Source organism: Eublepharis macularius, chromosome 3 (assembly GCF_028583425.1).
Source record: "Eublepharis macularius isolate TG4126 chromosome 3, MPM_Emac_v1.0, whole genome shotgun sequence".
Lineage (NCBI taxonomy): Eukaryota > Metazoa > Chordata > Lepidosauria > Squamata > Eublepharidae > Eublepharis > Eublepharis macularius.
The window spans coordinates 41,011,609-41,032,942 of record NC_072792.1 but is presented as its reverse complement, the minus strand read 5'-3'; the positions used below and the strand labels follow the sequence as shown (position 1 = coordinate 41,032,942).

Sequence of the window (21,334 nt, the reverse complement as noted above, 5' to 3'; positions counted from 1 at the left end):
TGTTTAACAAATTATATTTTTATTAATAATGTGAACGTTGACAGGATTTTTGATTGATCTGTATTTCACAAGATTATGTTAATTAAAGTGGAACATTTAGATAAAGGATCTTTGCCAAGTTTAGAAGTTTTGAAAGCACTGTATTGTGTTTCTGCACAAGAATGCCATCTTGAACTAAACTGTAATTTGATAGTAAAGATCAACCAGTATTCAGGGGTATAGTTACAAAAATAATTAAGATTTTAGGAAGAGGGTAAGAAGGAGAAGGTAGGTGCTGTGTAGATTTGCTATAGCTGAAGGAACAGCATTAGAGTAAGAGTCCTTGAATTGTTGCTCAAGAAGAAAAAAAGGAAAAAGAAAAGGAGAAAGGGTGGTAGGGAGAAACCTTGAGCAGATAAACTGAAACAACCTAATTAAAGATCCAGAGGAGTTAGCCGTGTTAGTCTGTAGTAGCAAAATCAGAAAGAGTCCAGTAGCACCTTTAAGACTAACCAATTTTATTGTAGCATAAGCTTTCGAGAATCAAGTTCTCTTCATCAGATGCATGATACAAACTGGTCAAATACAGAAGAGGAGGGTGGAGATGGGAGAGAAGGGGGCATATATCAGAAGGGGACAGGATGCAATTAGCGGGGAGGCAACCAAAACATTCCTTTGCTAGTAAACGTAAACATCTCCTTTTGGTGTGGAGTCAGTTTGCCGTGTTGGTTTGCAGCAGTAAAAGCATCCCATTCCCATGTAGTATAAGCCTTCGATAACCACAGCTCTCCCTGCCAGATGCATCTGACAAAGAGAACTGTGGTCCCCGAAAGTCCACACCAGGCGTCACTGGGCTCCCCCAGACCACGCCGCTTAAAGAGGTTTATAAAGTCTCAGATTTGCCTTTCATGTGGAAGAGCATTTCTATCTTGGTGCTGTTTGGCATTTCCCAACATTTTGGTCCCTTTCTTTTCCAACAGCCCCATTCTTTCATTACTGAATTTGTAAGCAGTGGGATAGATTCTGCCCCGTCCTACCACTCCACTGAGCAAAGTCTAGTAAGAAGCCTTCCTCCGACATAATGTTACCCAATGAGGAGGTCTCTGCAAGTTGGAGGAATTAGCGTGCTGCAAGGAGAGGCAGTGAGAGGCAGGTAAGTTAGCGAGATCTCCACCTATGTGTACGAGGGTCCCTTCTTCTAGATAACTCTTTAATAAACAGACAATGTTCAACCAAAAGGGCTTTTTTATTTATAAAATAATAAAGGTCAATAGCATAAAATACACATAGCAAACACACACACACTGCACTCACATACAGAGCTAACTAGAAAAATAGTGAGGAAAGTGTGAATAGAAGTTCAAGGGTTGGGTGATATTTACCAATTCCAAGAGAGCTTGGAGAGCGAAGGTTTCGTGGAGAAGCAGCATGAATGGTCAGTATCTCATGAATGGGGGAAGAGTGGGGAGAGATTCCAGAACACATAGTGAACACATGGCAGGACAGTCAGATGTACTGCAAAACATGCTCTGAGGCAAGACTGAGAGTCTCTGCCCTAAAACAAAAGCTTGATGTTTGTCTCCAGAGGTTAGACAATAGGACTGGGAAGGCTTGATTGTGCCTTCCTGAGAGGAATTAAGGTGTAAAAAGATGATTGATGACTCCTGATGGCTGGATGTGTAAGGCTTATCAGTCTCTGAGTGACTCAGATAAGGAGATGAGATCAGGAAAGATTGGGAGAGTGAATGATGAAATTAACTCGAGCTTCTGGAGACCCTTTTGTTCTACAGTTCTGCCCATCTCTGGGGGTGTGGGCTAAAAGCTGGTTTCACCTGGCATCTCACATGCTAGTAATTTTTCCATCGCCTGGCTGGGATCTGGCTTCCATTTTTCTGCCTGGCTTAGGCAGTATTTCTGTGTTTTAAGATACATACGGATAGAGGCTTATGATATAGCCACATTCATAAGTACCTTCAAATCGTGAGAGCAGGTCTGACCACTGACAGTAAATGGCCCTGCCGTTGGAGGAAAGAGGCATTTATGTTGTAAGAAGGTTTCTTAGGCTGGGGTAAGGCTCAAGTTTTGCTTAGAGAAGTAGTAGGATCCATCCCAGTGTGTACCCTGGTGACAATCATCATCATAGGACCAAATGCAAAATGATTAACTATGTAACCCCTCACAATCTTACCAATAAACATTTCCATTTTTATAAATAGGTATCAGTTTCTCTTTCTGTGAGGAAAACATGGTGGTTGTACCTTAAGTGGCTAATATTTGTCAATATGGGATGAGCAAAATATATAAGCACCAACATTTTGAGCACTAAATACACATTTGCACGAAAGTAGGCTAAGCATATAATTGACTGATCCTGCTCCCTCTAACAAATGTTTCAGAAAAGTCGGATATTGAAGGTTTATTGGTTAAAGACCATGTGGGCCTGATTCACTTATCTTTTTTGTATTGGGGCAATGTTAGAAGGTTGGTCACTGGCAATCTCTTCTGAGCTCGACATTGGCTTATTTTGTTGCTCTTTCTCATCTTGTGGAAATGACATAAACTAGAATAATAATGATAACTCATTTAGAAATTTGTTTACTCTCTGTCCCTATTTGGAGACAGACGTTAAGGGTAGCTATTATGCTGCCATGATCATTTCCTTCTCAAACAAGAGATGGAGTTATCTCATGAAATGGCCTTGAGGCTAGTGACAAAATATGTTTGTCTTTCAGATCCCCAGCTCAAGGGTATAGTGACCAGGTTATATTGCAGGCAAGGCTACTACTTGCAAATGCACCCCGATGGAAGTCTCGATGGAACCAAGGATGACAGCAGCAATTCTAGTAAGTGATTGCTCTAGGAAACTGTCTTCACCTCACAAATACATTATGGATTTAACAATTCCAAGCTGTACATGCAAACATAATCTCTAATAGCTTTTGCTGATTTCTGATGTATCTTTTAGTTAAAGGGGGGGGGTTATAAAGTAAAACACCAGTATATATTTTAAAGAGCTAACTCACATTTATGGAAAAGATGAAGAATCTGATTTTGTGAAAGTAATAGAATGACTCAAGGGAAGTCTTATTTTGGGTAGAACTGATTTCCAAATGCATCCAGAATAATTGGTGATTTTTCAAATAACTTCTGGATTCAGCAGATCCTAGCTATATCAGGTGAAAGAGAGCTCTGCTAAACTCTTGTTAAGCATAGCCGCATAGCCGCTTTTAATTTTTATGGTAATTAGAAATGCTTATAAAAACATTGCAGTGTTACAAAGGTCTAGTTTTAATATATGTTATGTCTACTGCTGAATATAATCAGCCAGATTTTGGAAATAGATTTATAGATAGGATTGCCAGCCAGGCAGTACCTGGTAGTGCCTGGCAATCGGTAGGAGTGTTGTGGAAGGGCAGTGTTGCTGGACAGGTGTTTTTTTAAAAATGCAGCCAAACATACTTACTGGAAGTTCTTACCAGAAGTGACAAAGGGTAGCTCTAGGAGTTGTCGGGAATGCTATGGTAAAACTGTAGAGTTTCCTGTGATTCCTTTGTCACTTCTGGTAAGTACATTTTTTTAAAAGTCTTCTGCTGCCTTTCCAAGCCACTGTGGGCAATGGGGCCTGCGACACAGGATCTCTTCACTAGGGGCTTGGCACCCCAATTTGTGTATTTGTACCTGTGGAACTGGCAGCACGATACTGATACTGATTCACTGAAATTTTCTGCTTTCCTGGAGAATTTGGGAATGGGGAGATGCTTGTCCTTGGAAGAGCTTTGCAGTCCTATAGCTTAGATCATACTCAAGGAAGGTACCTGGCCTACAGTAACAGAGAGCTGTTCTGTCACTGAGCAAGAACTGAGCTAGCCACTTTTAATAGCCATGAGCACCCTTTCTATAACTTTTATTGCCTTCAAATCCCTATTTTTGGGCTTTCCAGAGGCATTTGGCTGGTCACTTTTTAAAAAAAGAGTATTCTAGAACATTGTTCTCATCTAGCAAGGCTCTTCTATTGTTGTATGGGTGGAGCTTGATAGGTTATCATAAGCGGGCAAACACCCAGTGGTTCTGTGCTTTCCCTACTCCCACTCCAAGCAGCAGTGGGAGAAAAAGGGGGAAAGGGAGTTCTGGCCTAGTCACTAGAACATCATTTTCAGGTAGCATAGAGTTTCTGGAAATTCCGAGAGTTACCATTGTCACTTATGGGTTGTACCTGGAAGTGACAATAGTAACTCTAGGAATCACCAGACACTCTATGGTAAAACTATAGATTTTTTTTTTACCATAGAGTTGTGGAGATTCCTAGAGCTACTAATTGTCATTTTCAAGTTGTACCTAGATAAGATGTGTCTGCCCTCCACCATGTTGTTGGTCATTGATGATAGTCAGATCCCTGATTTCAAAAGCCAGAGGGCTTCTCTGAGGCTAATTCTGTTGCCTTGGTTTCAGTACACTATAAATTCCACATACCTGATGCTGAGGAGATTTCCACATCCATGAGCTTTAGGCAAGTCTCAAGAACGAATCCTCCATTTGAAGTTTTGCACCTCCAGTGAAAAGCCTTTAGCCTGACAACAGGTTTTTGTCTTTAAGACCCTTGATATGTTGATGATGGTGCAAAAAGCAGAAGAATGATGAATAAATTCAAATGAATCCTGTGCCCCAAACATTTTCAGTGTGTGCATGTATTGTTTTGCAAAATTCCAGGGTCTTCTCAAGTTCTGCTTTTAATTCTTCTTGAGAAATCCTTCCTTTATTTTAACCATCTGCTCTAATTTTGATATCCACCTCAAAATTAGCTCTTGATGGAGCCAAACAATGCCCCCCCCCAATTCTCTGTGCCAGATATTTGCATTATTTTTGATGCTATACAGTGCACCTTTTTCACCTTCACTCTCTCTCACTCTCATTTGACCATAGTGCTGATTAATCCAATTGACTGTGTCAAGCCATGTGATTTAATTTATAAGCATTGTGACATTGTCACAGCATCATGAAGAAAATCAAGTGGGTTACCACAGCTGATCAGATTAAATGGTAGTAAGGGTGGACAGAGAAGAATGAAAATGGTGCAAACACACTGAAACAGTATGAAGAGGATCTGTAGCAGATGTCAAAAAGGCCTGAAAATAGGAGGCACTCTGAAATACTAATGAAAATGAAGCAGAAATGAGGCAAGTAGTTTCTGATGAGTCTAGATGGCTGGATTCTAGAATCCACAAAGGTTAACAGTACATGCAGGTCTTTGCCACCTTCCCCCTTCTCCATCAGCTCTCTTTAAAAACCGGAGGGAATTGATAAAAAAAGAAGAGGGAAGCTCGTCTTATTTCACCTCATTGCAGTCCCAAGCCTTATGACCTATGTAATTTTGGTCACAAGGCTTGGCTGATCCCCACCATCAAAAAGGAACTACTGGGGAAGGGAGGACAGAGCCACATCTGCAAGTACATTCTGGTTGTGGTTCATAGGATCCAATCCAGAATGCTTCAAAATGTAGGATGTCTTTAAAATAAGGCGTGTTGGGAAACAGTAGTTCCTACACTTTTTATAGTTCCTGCAGTTTTTCCCTCTTGTGTTCCCTGAAAGAGTTGCTACCATATTAAGAGAAATACCATATTTTTCTATAAAGAGATGACCTGCTGTAATTACTAGAGATGGGCATGAACCTAAATACGACCCAAAAAATCCCACGAACCAGGTTGGTTCGGGGTTCGCGAATGAGGGTTCGTGGAAGCTCCTTTCCATGCTGGTTCATTGGATCGTATTTACAGGGGCTGTTTAAATGGCCATTTTCCCGGGAAATGGCCATTTAAACTGCCCCTTTAAGGGCCTTGCTATGGCAGGTCCCTTTAAACTATCAGCTGGCAGGCGGCAGGGGGGATGCCCATGGCAGGGCCCTTTAAACTGGCCAAACCCCAGCCCCCTACCCCCCCCCAGCCCCACACTTACATTATCCTGCAGTGCAGTGTCCTTCCTCTCCTCCCAGGAGTGGCAGGAAGGCAGTTTTCGGCCTCTTCTGCCATCCTGGGGGCCTGCAGGGCGACGGAAGAGGCTGAAAACGACCTTCTTGCCCTTCAAATGGCTGCTGCTGCAGCCATTTGAGGGGCAGGGAAGCCGAAAATGGCCTTCTTACCCCTCAAATAGCCACCATGGCAGCCATTTGAGGGACAGGGAGGCTGTTTTTGGCTTCCCTGCCCCTCAAAAGGCCACCACAGCATCCATTTGAAGGGCAGGAAGGCCGTTTTCAGCCTCTTCTGTCTCCCTGCAGGCCCCCAGGGTGGCGGAAGAGGCCGAAAAAGGCTTTCCTGCCCCTCCTGGGAGGAGAGGAAGGACTGCGCAGCAGGATAAGGTAAGTGTGGGGCTGGGACTGGGGTAGAGGGGCTGGGGTTTGGGCAGTTTAAAGGGCCCTGCCACCGCAGGTCCCTTTAAACTATCAGCTGGCAGGAGGGAATCCCCCTACTGCCTGCCAGCTGATAGTTTAAAGGGACCTGCCGCTTGCAAGGCAGGAAAGGGCCCTTTAAACTGTTAAATGCCCCTTCCCGTGCTGCTATTAAGGCCAGAAAGGGGCATTTAAACCCCACGAACCACGAACTGGTTCATAACTGGTCCAGTTCCATGGTTCTTTTTTGTTGTTGTTGTGTTCCGTGCCCATGTCTAGTAATTAATGAGGTATAAATTCTGCATCTGCCTTCCGAACCATTCTGTCCCAAGCAAATGGGTCAGAGCTGTACAACTGAGCCTCATTTACCACAAAATATAATAAATATAATTCACTACAGCTTCTTCTTGCTTCAAGGTTGCTCTAGCATCAAAAGCTTGAAGCTGGTTGGTCTCTCCTTATGAGAAGTTGGGGAGCCCCACTCATGTTCCATCAAAGCCCTTTGGATGGTGCTCTGTGTTGCAAGGAATATTTCCCCAATTCCAGACAAGAATTGTTAATGCTTCCCATTTCGTTCTCTGGAATAATTGCCTGCCTGTATTTGCCTTGTGCTCGCTCAGTCTGGGATGTGAATACACATGAAGAAGAACAATCCATTAGCTTGGCAAATGGATAGACTAAAGGTAAAAAGTGTACTCAGAGTCACCTTTTCAGGGTTTGATGCTTTCTTCCCTTTTGTGTCGCCACTACTAAGATACAGCAGGGCTTTGTGGCCTGGCAATCTGAAGTGAGTGAGAGAGGGTACATTCTTGCCTCCACATGCACAAGTAAGCAGATGCATGGGCCTCTTGTCACATAGTGACACAGATGAGTCGCTAAAAGTTCATAAGCATGTTGGAGTCACATACCAAGCCTGAGTAGTGTAATATTTTACTATGCTTTTGAGGACTGCATTAGAGACAGTGTTTGCTAGTGGTGCTTATGTGATAGTTCTCTGAATGTATTTAGTTCTTCTCAAGGAAATGCAGCCTGTTAATACAGGTCCTGATACAGATGTAAGGCTGACTAATCCAAAAGTGAAAGCCAAGTAATTCTACGAGTAATATTAAGATCAGCCAAAATAATATGTTAATGTTCTTTCAGTTAAGCTTAATAAAACATATATTTTTAAATATATATATATATATATATATATTTTGCTATAGACCAACACAGCTGTCTACTTTTTAAGGTTTATTAATGTTTAACAATTTATTTTGTTGAGGTTCGACAGTCAGCTTCTTTGTATATCAGTGTCATAAATCTAATTTCATAGTGTCAAACAAAAAAACAAAACTGTCAAACAAACAAACTGTCAAACAAACAAACAAACAAGAAACCAAAACAACCTCCCCCCCACTCCCCCACCCCACCCCCACTTACCTAACCGGCAGGGGCACGCGCACCTTCCCTGCTGGTTCCCCCATGATGCTGCGTGCTCCTGTGTGCAGCAGCCACTGGGATCGGTCCCATTTTGGCCCGGATCGGGGCTGCTGTGGAGCACGGGAGTGCTCCTGTGCTCCACAGCGCCTGAAACCGGGCCTGATCCGTGGCAAAACGGGCTCGTTTTCAGGCACTGTGGAGTGCAGTGCAGGAGCGCTCCTGCCCTCTGCAGCGCCTCAAAAATGGGCCCATTTCAGCATGGATCGGGCCCGTTTTGAGCCCCCACAGACTGTGGACGTGCTCCTAGGGGCTGCACGGTGACGTCACTTCTGAAGTGACGTCATTGTGCCTGTGGGGGCCTGTGCACTTTGCGTGCACGCACCCCCCTCCCCCAAGGTAAGTGCCAGGCCCCTATGCCCCTCCTGGAGGTTGAGGGGGCTGGCACCCCTACACTCCCCTACAAAGGTATACCTTTTCTTACTGTCTTCTTGCTTCCCCCGCCCAAGAGTTAATGATAACCCCTAATTTTCTCCCGATTCTTTCCTGTGACTGTTACTGTCATAGGTCTGTTCGCTATTTCTCTTTGTCATATATCATGAGTTCTGTTTATCATGATAAGCAACAATGAGGAAATTGTATACATTTCATTTTGGTCTGAATGTTGATATATGTTGTGGTTGTGATTTCAAATCTAATTTTCTATGGCTGCCTTCTTCAGATGAGCAGTAGTATATTGCATTAACTGCATAATCTCTAGGCATGGTATTAATTACACATGGTATTAATTGTAAATGCCCAAGGTGGCAGCTACGCTCCATGGTTGTCTTCATGCAATGAACTGATAATAATTACGAGGTCCACAAGCATATCAGAGTTTTTTTCCACTTCACCACAAGCCTATGAGGAAAGCAACTGGGATTGTAGTGGCATGGGGAAACTCACCTTCACAGAGGTCTGATGCATTAGATAAATGCCCTATGAATTCAGCTGCCTTGGAGAGCAATTAAAGCAGCTACTTTGATGCTCTGGTGGAGTAAAGATGGATGCTCCACTTGAGTTTCTATGAATCCTTATTGTTGTAGGTTTAGGAAGGTTTGATGAACAATATTCATTAGGAAAGGGTTTAATTTTGCTAACGTGCCTTATTATGATCGTATATTTTCACTTTTGCTAAAACAGTCCTTGTATTTTGCTGAAAAGGGAAGGGGGTTGCCAGGGTAGAACCAGCCCCCCCCCCACTTTCTGAGGTAATAGAAACTGCTTCTACTACTGCTGCTGTTACAGTTTTTAATTTGGTGGTTGAACTTCACTGCATTCAGTCTACAGTCCTAAAAATATATCCACTATATATTTAAATCTCTGTATTGGTTATATTTTTTAGCAAATAGATTACATGTAAATACTATAAGTTATATTTGTATGTCATCAAAAACGTTTGAATACCAGTGATCTTTTTCTTTGCTTACTTGTGACAGACCTTCTTTATTTTTACAGCATTGTTCAACCTTATACCAGTTGGACTTCGAGTTGTTGCCATCCAGGGTGTAAAAACAGGATTGTATATAGCCCTAAATGGAGAAGGGTTCCTTTATACATCAGTAAGTAATGTGCCACAACTGTTGGCTAAAACTCTTCCATAATAGGTGGATCAAATTCATTTAAAATTATATAAAGATTAGAGGCTGAAGAATCATAGTTTTAGCTATCTGTTGATTGAACAAATTCTAAATACTGTACCTATTGGATTTAATAGGTGCAGCTTTCCTATATAGGTTTTGAAGCTGTTGCTATGAAACCAATCCAGGCTTCAAGCAGGCCCCCTTTCCATGTTATGTTCATAGCTTGGGAACTGCTGCAGTTCAGCTCTTTTCTACATTATGACAGTAAAGTCATAAGCTGAATGGAAGGAGACGATGCTGTAATTCTTTTTGCACCCATATTGCTCTTGCTAGAAATGGGGACACTGTAGATGTAGGAAGTGGTCACAGCATGAGATACTTCCTTGTGGCCTGTGTTCTCCTTGCCCTGTTGGGGCATGGAAATGAAACTGTGCTTCAGTGGCTCCTATCCTATCAACACGATGTGAAAAGCAGCTACTTAGACTGGTGCAACCTTGAATTGGACTGCAATACTAATCACCTCCATGAAACGATTTGCTAATAATTAGTGAAAAAGTTTCAAGGAAATTGACTGAGTAAGAATGTAAGGTATTGAGATTATAGACAGGTAGTCTCAGAATCAAGCATTGCTGATATCCTGTTTCTATGTGCAGAGCTATATTATAAGTTCTCTCAATCAGATAATTTGCAAGTTATTCAAAACACTGAAGTAATTAGAGAGGTAGATAACTAAGAATGTTGTTTAGATAGAGTTAATATGGGCTCCAAAACGAATATAAAGTAAATTCAGATAATGATGTATTTGATGGGTAATGCTGAGTGTACATTATTCCACATTATTTTAACTATATAATAACATAATGGTTTTCCCTGTGGATGTCATTATCATGATTAAAGGCAAAAAGACCTTTAAAAATGGGCAAGATCATCCACTCAAACAGATGCACATTGAAGTCTTATTGATTTGAATAGGAAAGATTTAATTGCCCATGTAACTCTTTCCACTAGAATTAATGAAAATTGAAAATGCTGGCTCATTAGTAATTTTTAGGGAAAGAAATCACTAAAACCACTAAATATGAAGTTTGCGGAATATATTATTATGGTTAAGAAATAAATTGAAAAAATAAATTAAAAGGAGATCTGGTTTGGACCACATAAGAATGCTGGCAGATTAAAAAATAAGAATGTTTGTGTCTGTTTGTTATATGAATCTGTGTGTTATTCCTGTGAATATTTTTGTATCATTATGCTGAATCTTATTTTTTTGAGATGGACAGTGGTTATACAGTTATGGAAAATATTCAGAAGCCTGTTAATGTCTTAAAAAGCAGAAGAAGTAATAAGACAGAAAAAAGTGTTTCTGGCAGTTATCTTCTGGGCTGTGATCCAGGCAATGATGAGCACATTTGATTCCCATTTATTTCGGTGGAAGGGACTTGAATATGTACTTAACTCTCCCACTGAAATGAAAAGTGCTTAACGTTATATCAACAATAGTCTAGTCAAAGTAAAGCTCTTGTAGGACTGGAGTCTTCTGCTGGATGGGCCATACATAATGTACATGACACTTTTTTGTGTGTCCTTATCTAGCTGGGGTTATATGCACAGACTATTTCTTGCTGCATGTATCCCTAGTTGGATGTCTTTAAGAATATTCTGTTAGAAGTGCTTGATATTTCATTATGATGCATTTACACATGTCTTTCCCAAAAGACACCTTGGCTTTACCAATTTATTAATTTATTCCGTTTGAAGAAATGTTAGTCATATTATCAAGCTCTCGGTACCTTGAAGGAAGGGGAAAAATCTTCTGTTTGTTTTAAATAGATGGCAGCGCTTTGAAAGTTAATTAGAAGGAAATGTTCTAATAACTGAAATGTCATCAAGATAAAAATGTGTATCACACAGCACCTCTCTCTCATACGTTGAAGCGTGGCATATGGAAGGTCTACATTCTTTAGAAAAAACATTGGAAATACTGTGTCATAGAATTTTTGCACTGTAAATGTGTACAGCTTCTCAAGGCTGAAGAAGACCTGGGCCATCGTCACACGGGCATCTCTTCCGTTAAATTTACAGCATATAGCGTCCTACCTGTTATCGGCACAGTAACGTTTCTTTGGGTCACCTAATGGCTCTTTGCGCCACCAGCTGTCCACACCGAAGCACTCTGTTCTGTTCTCTCTAACCATGCAGAAGCAGCTCCTCCCCCCCTTTTTTTTTATTCTGGCGTTTAATTCCTATATAACGGAATAACAGCATATAAACATTCCATTAGAGCAAAACATTATGACCCTTTTGTTTTTCCAACTTTGAAATTATATAAATAGCCCTTTGCCCGCAGAAAACTCCCTGTCTGACGTGATCCCCATCGCTGAAGACTCTGCCATGGCGATTGAGTCATTTTTACTTCAGCAGAAAGTTTGCATTGTGTTATGTCGTTATGGCGTTATAAGGACATAATAAAATTTAAAAAAGGGGGAGTCGCAGGAAGAAATGGATTCTGGGATTGAAGGGAGTGCATAGGACGTTGCGAGGCGAAATACATCGATGTGAGGCATTCACACTGAGGCACAAAATAGCGTGACTATCAAGCACAAAGCAGAAGAGAGAAAATCGCTACAGTGTTGGAATAAGGTGGGTGTTTGCCGAGAAATAGCGCCATTTTAGCGCTAAATAAAAGCCCGTGTGACGACGGCCCTGATCTGTTGCTGTAACTATTGGTTTTTCTATTTCTTTATATTGTGTATACATGTTTGTAGGAATGTGTATGTATGCCTGTAAGCAGTTTGGAGGCAATATAAAGGGTAGAAGAGGTAGCAGTATGTACTATCTCAGCTTTCTACCATTTGCAAAACAAGAAATTTCAAATATTTTTTGTCCCTGGAGTGGAGACCCTCCCGGGGTGGGTGGGGGTTGGAAGAGAGGGAAAGGACAACATAGACACACTGGGGTGGGCAGAATAAGGCTGCAATGTTACTGATTACAGGTTCCTTAGATCTTGGCACATCATGGCTGGGGACAATAAGCTCAGTTGACAGCCCAACTGCTGACAGCACCTCCAGTGGGCACACTTGATGGTTAGTCCTTCTGAAATCATTGCAAGTGCTGATACCATGAGGTCATATTGAAATATACAATTTGAGTGTGTGTGCGTGCTTTGTATTTAAAAGCTGTTAGTGTGCTCCTTAGTCCTCCTCCTTAGGGAGAGTGGTTCAGTCTGTCATACTACTAACTTAAGGAAAAATGCATATTGTTATGAGAAAGAACGGTGTGGCATAGTTAACAGTCATAAAAATAAGACACCATAGCAGATCCTGCAGGTGACACTTGTCAAAGCCTACTTTTCAAGTTGCTTTTTGTTTTTCTTTATAAGAGGCTGGCCATTCAACAAAGGACCAAAAAGTTATGTATAGGTTTGGGGGTGGGGTTTAATATGTAGAAAGTATAGCTGAATTGGCAGCTGAAATGCATTCCTTCCCTACTATAGTATATACTGAAATGTTCCTACCTAATCTTATGTGTCCATAGTGATCCAATACTTCAAGTGAGTCATATAACAGGCACTAGAGAATCCACAACGGTCATTGAAAGTCTGTCCTTGATCTGAAAGGATGTGAAGCATACCAAAGACATGGAACCTAGAAATAATGGGCTTCAAGAATAAGTTGAACAAATGGGAACATTTGTTGTTTTTCTTTTTAGTGCCTGTACTTGCTTTTATCTGTCTGCAGTTCAAAAAGGAAATTTACTGGGCTGGATCTATCAATCACTGTTTCTACACAGGTCCTGTTTGTTTCAGGGTGGTGAGATTTGAAAGAGCACCTGAGACGGAATCAGCTTCAGATGCTGAGATTTCCAGTCACTGAGCTATGATTGACATGTTTCCTCCCCCACCCCCCATGTGGCTAGCCTGAAATGGCAGTTGGGGATGGGATGTTGGGGAAGCTGTCAGTTGGAGTTGGAGAGTAAACAAGAGAGTGGAAGGGAGTTGGAGCCTGGCTTTAGACCAGAGAGGGTCAGCCAGAGAATCCTCTGTGAGAGGAAATAATGTTTGTGAAACACTTTTAGTCTAAGGACTAAAGTGGGGAAAACCAGCACTAACTCCTACTTAGACTCAAGAGATCTGGGAGTGATAGAGGGTCAAGGAAGTGGGTAGAGAGGAGTCTCCCCTTCAGTGCCAGGAACAAGGTTATAGCTCATAACTATAATGCCTGCCCAGTATCTAGGAAGGGTTTGTCTCAGTGGAGCACCCTAAGGTCTGGAGAGGAGGGAAAGCCGTGCTGTGTTTGTGTTTGAGTATATAAAGTGTAACATCTGTGAAGCAGTGTCAACCTCTGAACGAAGCCAGCAACCTAGTGTTATTCCAAGTGTTTTGTGCCTCACACCAGTCAAGTTCCTGTACAAAAACCTTTCTGTTCATCTTCGTTCTTCTGTGCCTCCACACATGGGGACTGCGCAGGCGCAGGCCAGCCGCCGGAGAATTTTCTAGAGCTTCCATGGCTCCGAAGGGGCCGTTTGTCGCGCGCCTCAGCGACCGTTTTCCCGCCCAAACGGTCACGTGATCCTCCAGCGACCAACGGCCCCTTCCCTCAGTTCTCTTCTTGCCGCCGCTTGGAGAGAACGTGTGAGCTTCGCTCTGTGCTTGTGCTTCGTGCTTTTCTGACTGATTAATCTTGGCTTTTGGACTTCGGCCTTCGGATCTCGACTATTCTATCGGATCTCCCTCTGGACTTTGACGAAACACTCGGTAATTTGACTCGGACTGTTTTTTGACCCTTCTTTCGCGTGCCCCTGAAGATGGCCTCAACGGCTCTCTTCAAGCATTGCCTCCAATGCCACACCAAGATGGCCAAAACCAATGGCCATGAACTGTGCCTGTTTTGTTTGGGGGAGACCCATAACGTGTCGGCCTGCAAGATCTGCCAGGGCTTCACCAACAAGGCCCGGCAGGATCGGAGGGCCCGACTGAATTCATCTCTGTGGCAGTCGGTCATGTCCGAGGGGACCCCGTTACCTAAGGCCGGCCCTAACCCCTCTGCCGAAAGGTGCTCAAGAGCTGGCTCTGTGGCCTCCGCGAGGTCGGGGTCGAAATTGCGTCCCCCGAGTACCTCGGCGTCGAGAGCGGCCTCCCCAGCGCAGGGACCGGTGCGGCCGCCCCGTAGCGCATCTTCCACCAGGTCGGATCCGAGACCGACATCGGAACCGAGGATCCTGGTACCGAGTCCTCGGTCGGAACCGACGACCGGGTCGATCCCTGTTAAGTCTAAGAGATCGAAACCGAGGTCCCCTTCGAAGGCGAGGAGCGCGTCGGTTCCGAGGTCTTCTTCGGAACCGGCAAAGAAGAAGAAGAAGACCAAACATCATCGGTCGCCGCATCCCGCTCCCCAGGAGGAGGTCATCGTGCTTCCTCACACGCCTTCCCCTCATCTGGGTTCCCCCGAACCAGAGGAACTCTCCGTGCCGGTGCCGGATCCGATGGCCTTCGAGACGGTGCCCGCAGAGTTCTCGTCGGGGCCGGAGCCGAGCCCGCGTCGTCGGAGCCGACCATCTCCTGCCCTTCGGTCGCCGAGATTGGAACCGAGCCCGTCTCCTCGTCGGGTCCGTCCATCTCCTGCCCGTCCATCTCCACCTGCTGCCGGTCGTGAGCGACGTCGGTCCGGGGACAGTGTCCGGTCTGTCCGGTCCGCTGCGTCCCGACATCGTCAAGCCTCCTTCCTTCCCTCGCCATACCATTGCCAGTGGGAAGGGGCACCTGCCGGTTTATCTGTGTCTGAACCGAGGCCTTCGACGTCGGAACCGAGGCCTTCGACGTCGAAGCAAGCGTGGTTTCCCCCTCCGACCCAGGGTGAGGAATCCCAGCTCGGTTCCAAGGAGGGCGATGTGGAGAGCCTCGGCGACTACCAATCGGAGTCCTGGTCCGAGCCATCGCCGGCTGACGATCTGGTACCATCTGCGGGCTCCCCATTCGAGGACCTCCGCATCTACTCCGACCAGATGGCAAGGATGGCTCAGGCCCTCGAGATGGACATCTCTTCGGCAGTCCCCCAGACCAAGGACAAGCTCCTCAAGCGGATCTACGGGGATAATCCGGCGTCTATTGGCTTCCCCATGCTCGAGGGTATTGAGGAGATCGTGGAGAAGGTGTGGAAGGTGCCCTGTGACCAGCCTCCAACATCTAAGAGGATTGAGCAGCTTTACAAGATCAAGCAGGGCACCTGGCCGGCATTGGTGAAGCACCCTCCACCTTCCTCCTTGGTCACGGAGGAATTCAACCCCCGACGGTCGGGTCACTCCTCGGTGCCTGCTGATAAAGAGGGCAAGAAGCTGGATGCCATGGGCAGGCGCCAGTACATTGTCGCTTCGCTGGGTCTGAGGATCGCCAACTACCAGACCATCATGGCTGGTTACCAGCTCTACCTCTGGGAGAAGTTGGCATCCTACACTCGAGACCTCCCACCTGAGCAGAAGGCTGTCGTGTCCCTGTTGCAGACAGAGGCTGTCCGGCTGTCTAAACAGCAAATGAATGCTGGGAGCCACGCTGCCGACACTGCTGCTCGGGGAATGGCTTCGGCGGTGGTCCTCAGGCGCCACTCCTGGTTGCGGTCTACGGCCCTGTCCCAGGAGGTGCGTTCCAGGGTGGAGAGCATGCCCTTTGAAGGGGACTCGCTGTTCTCCAAATCGACCGACGAGACCCTGAAAAAGAAAAAAGAGGACAGGCAGACGGCGCGGTCCTTGGGGCTGGCTCCTGCGGACAAGCCCTCCTCCAGGCCATGGTACGCTCCCCGGTCCGGCCCTTACCACTACCAGGGCAGATACCAACAGCAGCAGCCGGGCTACCAACAGTATCCTGCCTACCAGCAGCAGCCTTACCCTCCCGCACAACAGCAGAGGAGGCGTCGGCCCTTCAAGCCTCGTCCGGCACAGCAACCGGCCCAGCAGAGAGATCAGCAGGGCGCTGGGAGGCAGTACTGACGGGTCACGCCAGCCGTATCCCCGAACTTTTCGGACAGACTGAGTCCACTCCTCTCTGAGTGGGAGTCAATAACATCTGACTCATGGGTCTTAACAATTGTTGAACTGGGATACGGGCTGGAGTTCGTTGAGCTGCCTAGATGCAGTTCACCCCTGACGGCTGTCAATAACACTATGGCCGAGCTGGATGCGGAGATCGTGTCGCTCTTGGCCAAGGGTGCTGTGGAGGAATTGCCCTATGAGGACTCTGTAAAGGGTTTCTTCTCTAGGTTCTTCCTGGTCCCTAAGAAGGATGGGGGCTTACGTCCCATTTTAGATCTGAGGGACCTTAATGCCTTCCTCAAGGTGACCAAATTCAAAATGGTTACGTTGGCGGCTGTGATCGCCTTGCTGAAACAGGGGGATTGGTTTGCGGTTCTTGACTTAAAGGACGCATATTTTCACGTGGGGATACGGGAGGAGCACAGGAAATACCTGAGCTTCGTTTACCGGCAAAGGGTTTTCCGGTATAAGGTGCTCCCCTTTGGCCTGTCCACTGCCCCACGAGTGTTCACGAAATGTGTGGCCCCTGTGGGAAGAAGGCTGTACCATCTTTCCGTACCTCGATGACTGGCTCATCGTGGCTGACTCAGAGTCTAGGCTGGTGCAGGACATTGACTTGGTACTTAGCACTTGCCAACGCCTGGGGCTCCTGGTGAACTTTGAGAAATCCAAACTGGTGCCCAGCTGCAAAGTGTCCTACATTGGTGCACTTTTAGACTCTGTGGAGGGTAAGGCTCTGCTCCCTTTGGAGAGGGCTCGTTCCCTAAGGGGTCTAGTGTCCATGTTTAAAAGGAACCGATTCCAGTCTGTGCGCACTATCCAGTGCTTACTAGGGCATATGGCAGCGGCCACCTCTGTGGTGCCTTTTGCTAGGCTGCGTATGCGCCCGCTCCAGAACTGGTTTGTGCGGAGGTACGATGCTCTGCTGCACCCTCCGTCCCTCAAATTCTCTGTCCCAAGGGTCATCCTCTCCTCCTTGGACTGGTGGCTGTCTGATGTCAACTTGTTTAGAGGGACCCCCTTTGGGTATCAGCACCATGACGTCACGGTTACCACTGATGCCTCTCTGTTGGGATGGGGGGCTTACTGTGGTGATGTGTCTGTGCAGGATGTCTGGTCTGAGAGGGAAAAGACCCTCCATATCAATGTGCTTGAACTAAGGGCCATTCGTTTCGCACTTGTATCTCTTACAGCACTGCTGAGAAATCGTCAGGTGTTGGTGCAGACGGACAACACGACTGCCATGTACTACGTGAATCAGCAGGGGGGCACAGTGTCCATGGCCCTGTGCCGGGAAGCCACGCTCACTTGGCAGTGGGCTATCAGGAACGGTGTGTCGCTCCGTGCTATACACGTGGCTGGGTCAGACAATGCCCGGGCAGATGCCCTCAGCAGGGTCCCTTTGCTGGACCACGAGTGGGAACTGAACGTAGAGTGCATTGGGCCGATCTTTCAGATGTGGGGTCATCCAGTGATAGACGTGTTCGCCACTGCGGCAACCACCAAGGCCCACACGTTCTGTTCCAGGGCAGGGAGCGACCCCCTCTCTATTGGGGATGCCTTCCAGTTTACGTGGATGCAGGGCTTGCACTACATGTTTCCTCCGTTCCCCTTGATCCCCAGGGTCCTGTGCAAGATAGAGGAAGACAGGACGGACTGCATCCTGGTGGCCCCCTTTTGGCCACGTCAGGTTTGGTTCCCAAAGCTCCTACAGATCTCCCAACAGACATATGTGAGTCTGCCCCCTCGGCAAGACCTTCTCCTGAACGGGAGCCTAGTCCACCACGATCCCGGGAAGCTGCACCTGACGGCTTGGCGGATCGTTCCTCCCCTGTAGGATTTACTGACGAGGTACAAAGGGTCCTCCTGAACGCTCGTCGGCCATCCACTAGGCGCGCTTATGCGGCCAAGTGGCGCAGGTTTGAGCTTTGGGCACTTGCCAGAGGAGTGGTGCCCGAAAGCAGTCCCTTGGGGGTTGTGTTCGAGTATTTGTGCCACTTGCGTGGCCTGGGCTTGAAGGTTTCCTCCCTCAAGGTCCACCTGGCAGCGATATCAGCTGCTCACGCCCGAATTGAGGGTGCTACGGTGTTTTCTCACCCACAATCCCGCCAGTTCCTTAAAGGCATGTATAATCTTTACCCGCCTGTGTCGGCACCAGTGCCTCAGTGGTCGCTGTCCTTGGTACTCTCACGTCTCATGTTGCCTCCATTTGAGCCTATGGCTACCTGCCCCTTGGATATGCTATCCTACAAGGTAGCATTCTTGGTGGCCGTGACGTCGGCCAGACGGGTCAGTGAGCTGTCTGCACTGCGGTCTGACCCTCCCTTTCTTGTGTTTCATCCCAACAAGGTGGTCCTGCGTCCCTGCCTCGGGTTCCTGCCCAAGGTGGTGTCCGCCTTCCACCTCTCGCAGGATATCTCACTGCCTGCATTCTTTCCTCAACCTTCCTCTAAGGGGGAAAAGGCCCATCATTCCCTAGACTTGAAGAGGGCCCTAGCCTATTACCTGGATAGGACGAAGGGATTCCGCTCCTGTCCTTACCTGTTTGTATGTTTTGGGGCCAAGGACAAGGGTAACAGGGCTTCCTCACAGACCCTGTCTAGGTGGATTGTGACGGCCATTAGCAAGGCCTATTCCCTGGCAGGGGTGGCTTGCCCGCTTCATGTTAGAGCCCACTCCACGTGGTCCCAAGCATCCTCTTCGGCACTCCTCAGGGGGGTGCCCCTGCTTAACATTTGTAAAGCAGCCACATGGTCCTCTGCAGACACCTTTGTCAGGCATTACGCCGTTGATGTCAATGCGGAGCAGGATGTATCTGTGGCCAAGGCTGTCTTACACTCCCTTTTTTCCTGAGGGGGTTTTGGGATGACTTTCTTGGCGTACCTGCTGGGTACCCTTGAGTGAAAGAGTGTATATATGTACCTTGGGGTGTATATATGTAAATATTGAGTATTTATGTGTCCTTACACAGTTTTTTACATAGATGTATATATGCATATCTATTTGTTGTTGTTCTTGTTTGTTCAATAAAATTGTGTTGGACTTCACCCCCGCCTTCCTTATTGTGTGAAGCTTGGTACACTCCCATGTGTGGAGGCACAGAAGAACGAAGATGAAAACAGGTTAACATACCTGTAACTTATGTTCATCGAGTTCTTCTGTGCTGACACACAACCCTCCCTCCTACCCCGCTGTGAACTCCAATGCACGTTAATGTGATGGCTGTAACGGAAATTGGTGTTTTTAAGGTGTTATGGCTGAAGTGTGTTGGTCAAGCGGCAGCAAGGGAGAACTGAGGGAAGGGGCCGTTGGTCACTGGAGGATCACGTGACCGTTTGGGCGGGAAAACGGTCGCTGAGGCGCGCGACAAACGGCCCCTTCGGAGCCATGGAAGCTCTAGAAAATTCTCCAGCGGCTGGCCTGCGCCTGCGCAGTCCCCATGTGTGTCAGCACAGAAGAACTCGATGAACATAAGTTACAGGTATGTTAACCCTGTTTTTCTTCAGTTCAAACGCCTGCCTGCCTGCCTTTTGACTTTAACCTACTGTAAATAAACCTTCTGTTACCTTTTGAACCTCCCCAAGCCTTGTGTGCCAGTTTCTGCTGAAGGGAAGCGCAAACCCCTGATCTGTTCCCTACTAAGACTTGGCTGAGTAACCATTTTTTAATAATCCTTAAGGGTGGGACAAGAAAGAAAGTTGAAGCTTAACATCCACAATGCTATCGGAGGCTTCCCAGCCCAGTATACAGCTTCATAGGCTTAAAAAGGAGACGTTTTACCTCAGGGTAGGGGAATGTCAGCCTAAGCCTGAGTTGCACGTGGGTTTGTGGCAGCACCAAATCCATAGAACTAAGAAACTGTGACATATTGCTTTCTGAGAAGAAAAAATTTAATTACTCTGAATACATGAATATAGTTAATAGTCTTGTCCGTAAGGTTTCTACATCTTTGGCAGAGCCTTGAATTTACTTTTATTTTATTTGCACTTTTTATTTATATATGATTTTCATTTATTGTTGAAAGTGACTTAACAAAGATTAAGGTTAGTGAGTTGTATCATTACATGGTAGAATTGTATATCATCTTGGAAGTCTTTGGGTGGAACAGTGGCTTGCAAATACAGTGACTGCATAAATCAATGAATGAATGAAAAAACTATAAAACTAGTTCCAAGGAACTTTTCTTTTTAGATTTGTCAGTACCGTGCTATGTGACAAATTCAAAGATACTTTCAGGTCAGTATCCATGTTGGTGTTTAGTAAAAAAGCAAGATCCGGGTCCAGTAGCACCTTAAAGGGAGGGAAGATGGCATAATGTAGTCTGATCTTGTCAGATCTCAGAAGCTAAGCGGGGTCAGTACTTGGATGGGAGACCACCCAGGAAGACTCTGCAGAAGAAAGTAATGGCAAACCACCTCTGCTTCGTGCTTGCCTTGAAAGCCCTAGCAGGGTTTGCCACGAGTCAGTTGTGACTAGGGGTGTGCGATTTGGGAATCAGATTCAGGAAAAATACCTGAATGTGGCCGGAATTGTAAAGATTTGTCTTTCCGAATTGGGGAAATACTGAAGTTTTGCTCCGTAAATACCAAAGCAAAGCTTTCTGAAGTGATTCTGATTGCTTCGGAAAGCTTCGGGGGCAGTCGGCAGCACTGTGCTGGCTGTTTGCATTTGCAAACAACCAGCAAAGTTCTGCTGCTTTCAAGCTTCCTGCACTTTTTTACCAGAGGGGAGGGCTAGAAGGAGTGAGTGACTCATTCCTTCTGCCCCCTCCCATCTCATAAAAAAAGGCAGGAAGTGTGAAAGCAGAAGTTTTCATGCTGTTTGCCTAGTTGCTTGCGTACAGCAAGAAAAGTGCTTTCAGAGATTTCCGCCTATTTTCCTGAATGGGAGGGGTAAGGAGGGATGACTAAGAGGA

General features: G+C 46.0%; 1 protein-coding gene across 2 annotated transcripts in view; it reads left to right on the top strand.

Moving 5' to 3' along the window:
• The window catches only part of FGF14 (fibroblast growth factor 14), a 155,043-nt gene that overhangs the window by 38,261 nt on the left and 95,448 nt on the right, over positions 1 to 21,334 (top strand). For both annotated transcript variants that reach the window (XM_054973962.1, XM_054973963.1), the window contains exons 2-3: positions 2,712 to 2,822; positions 9,275 to 9,378. In XM_054973962.1, coding sequence (XP_054829937.1) covers positions 2,712 to 2,822; positions 9,275 to 9,378 — 215 coding nt within the window. The remainder of the gene's footprint in view (positions 1 to 2,711; positions 2,823 to 9,274; positions 9,379 to 21,334) is intronic.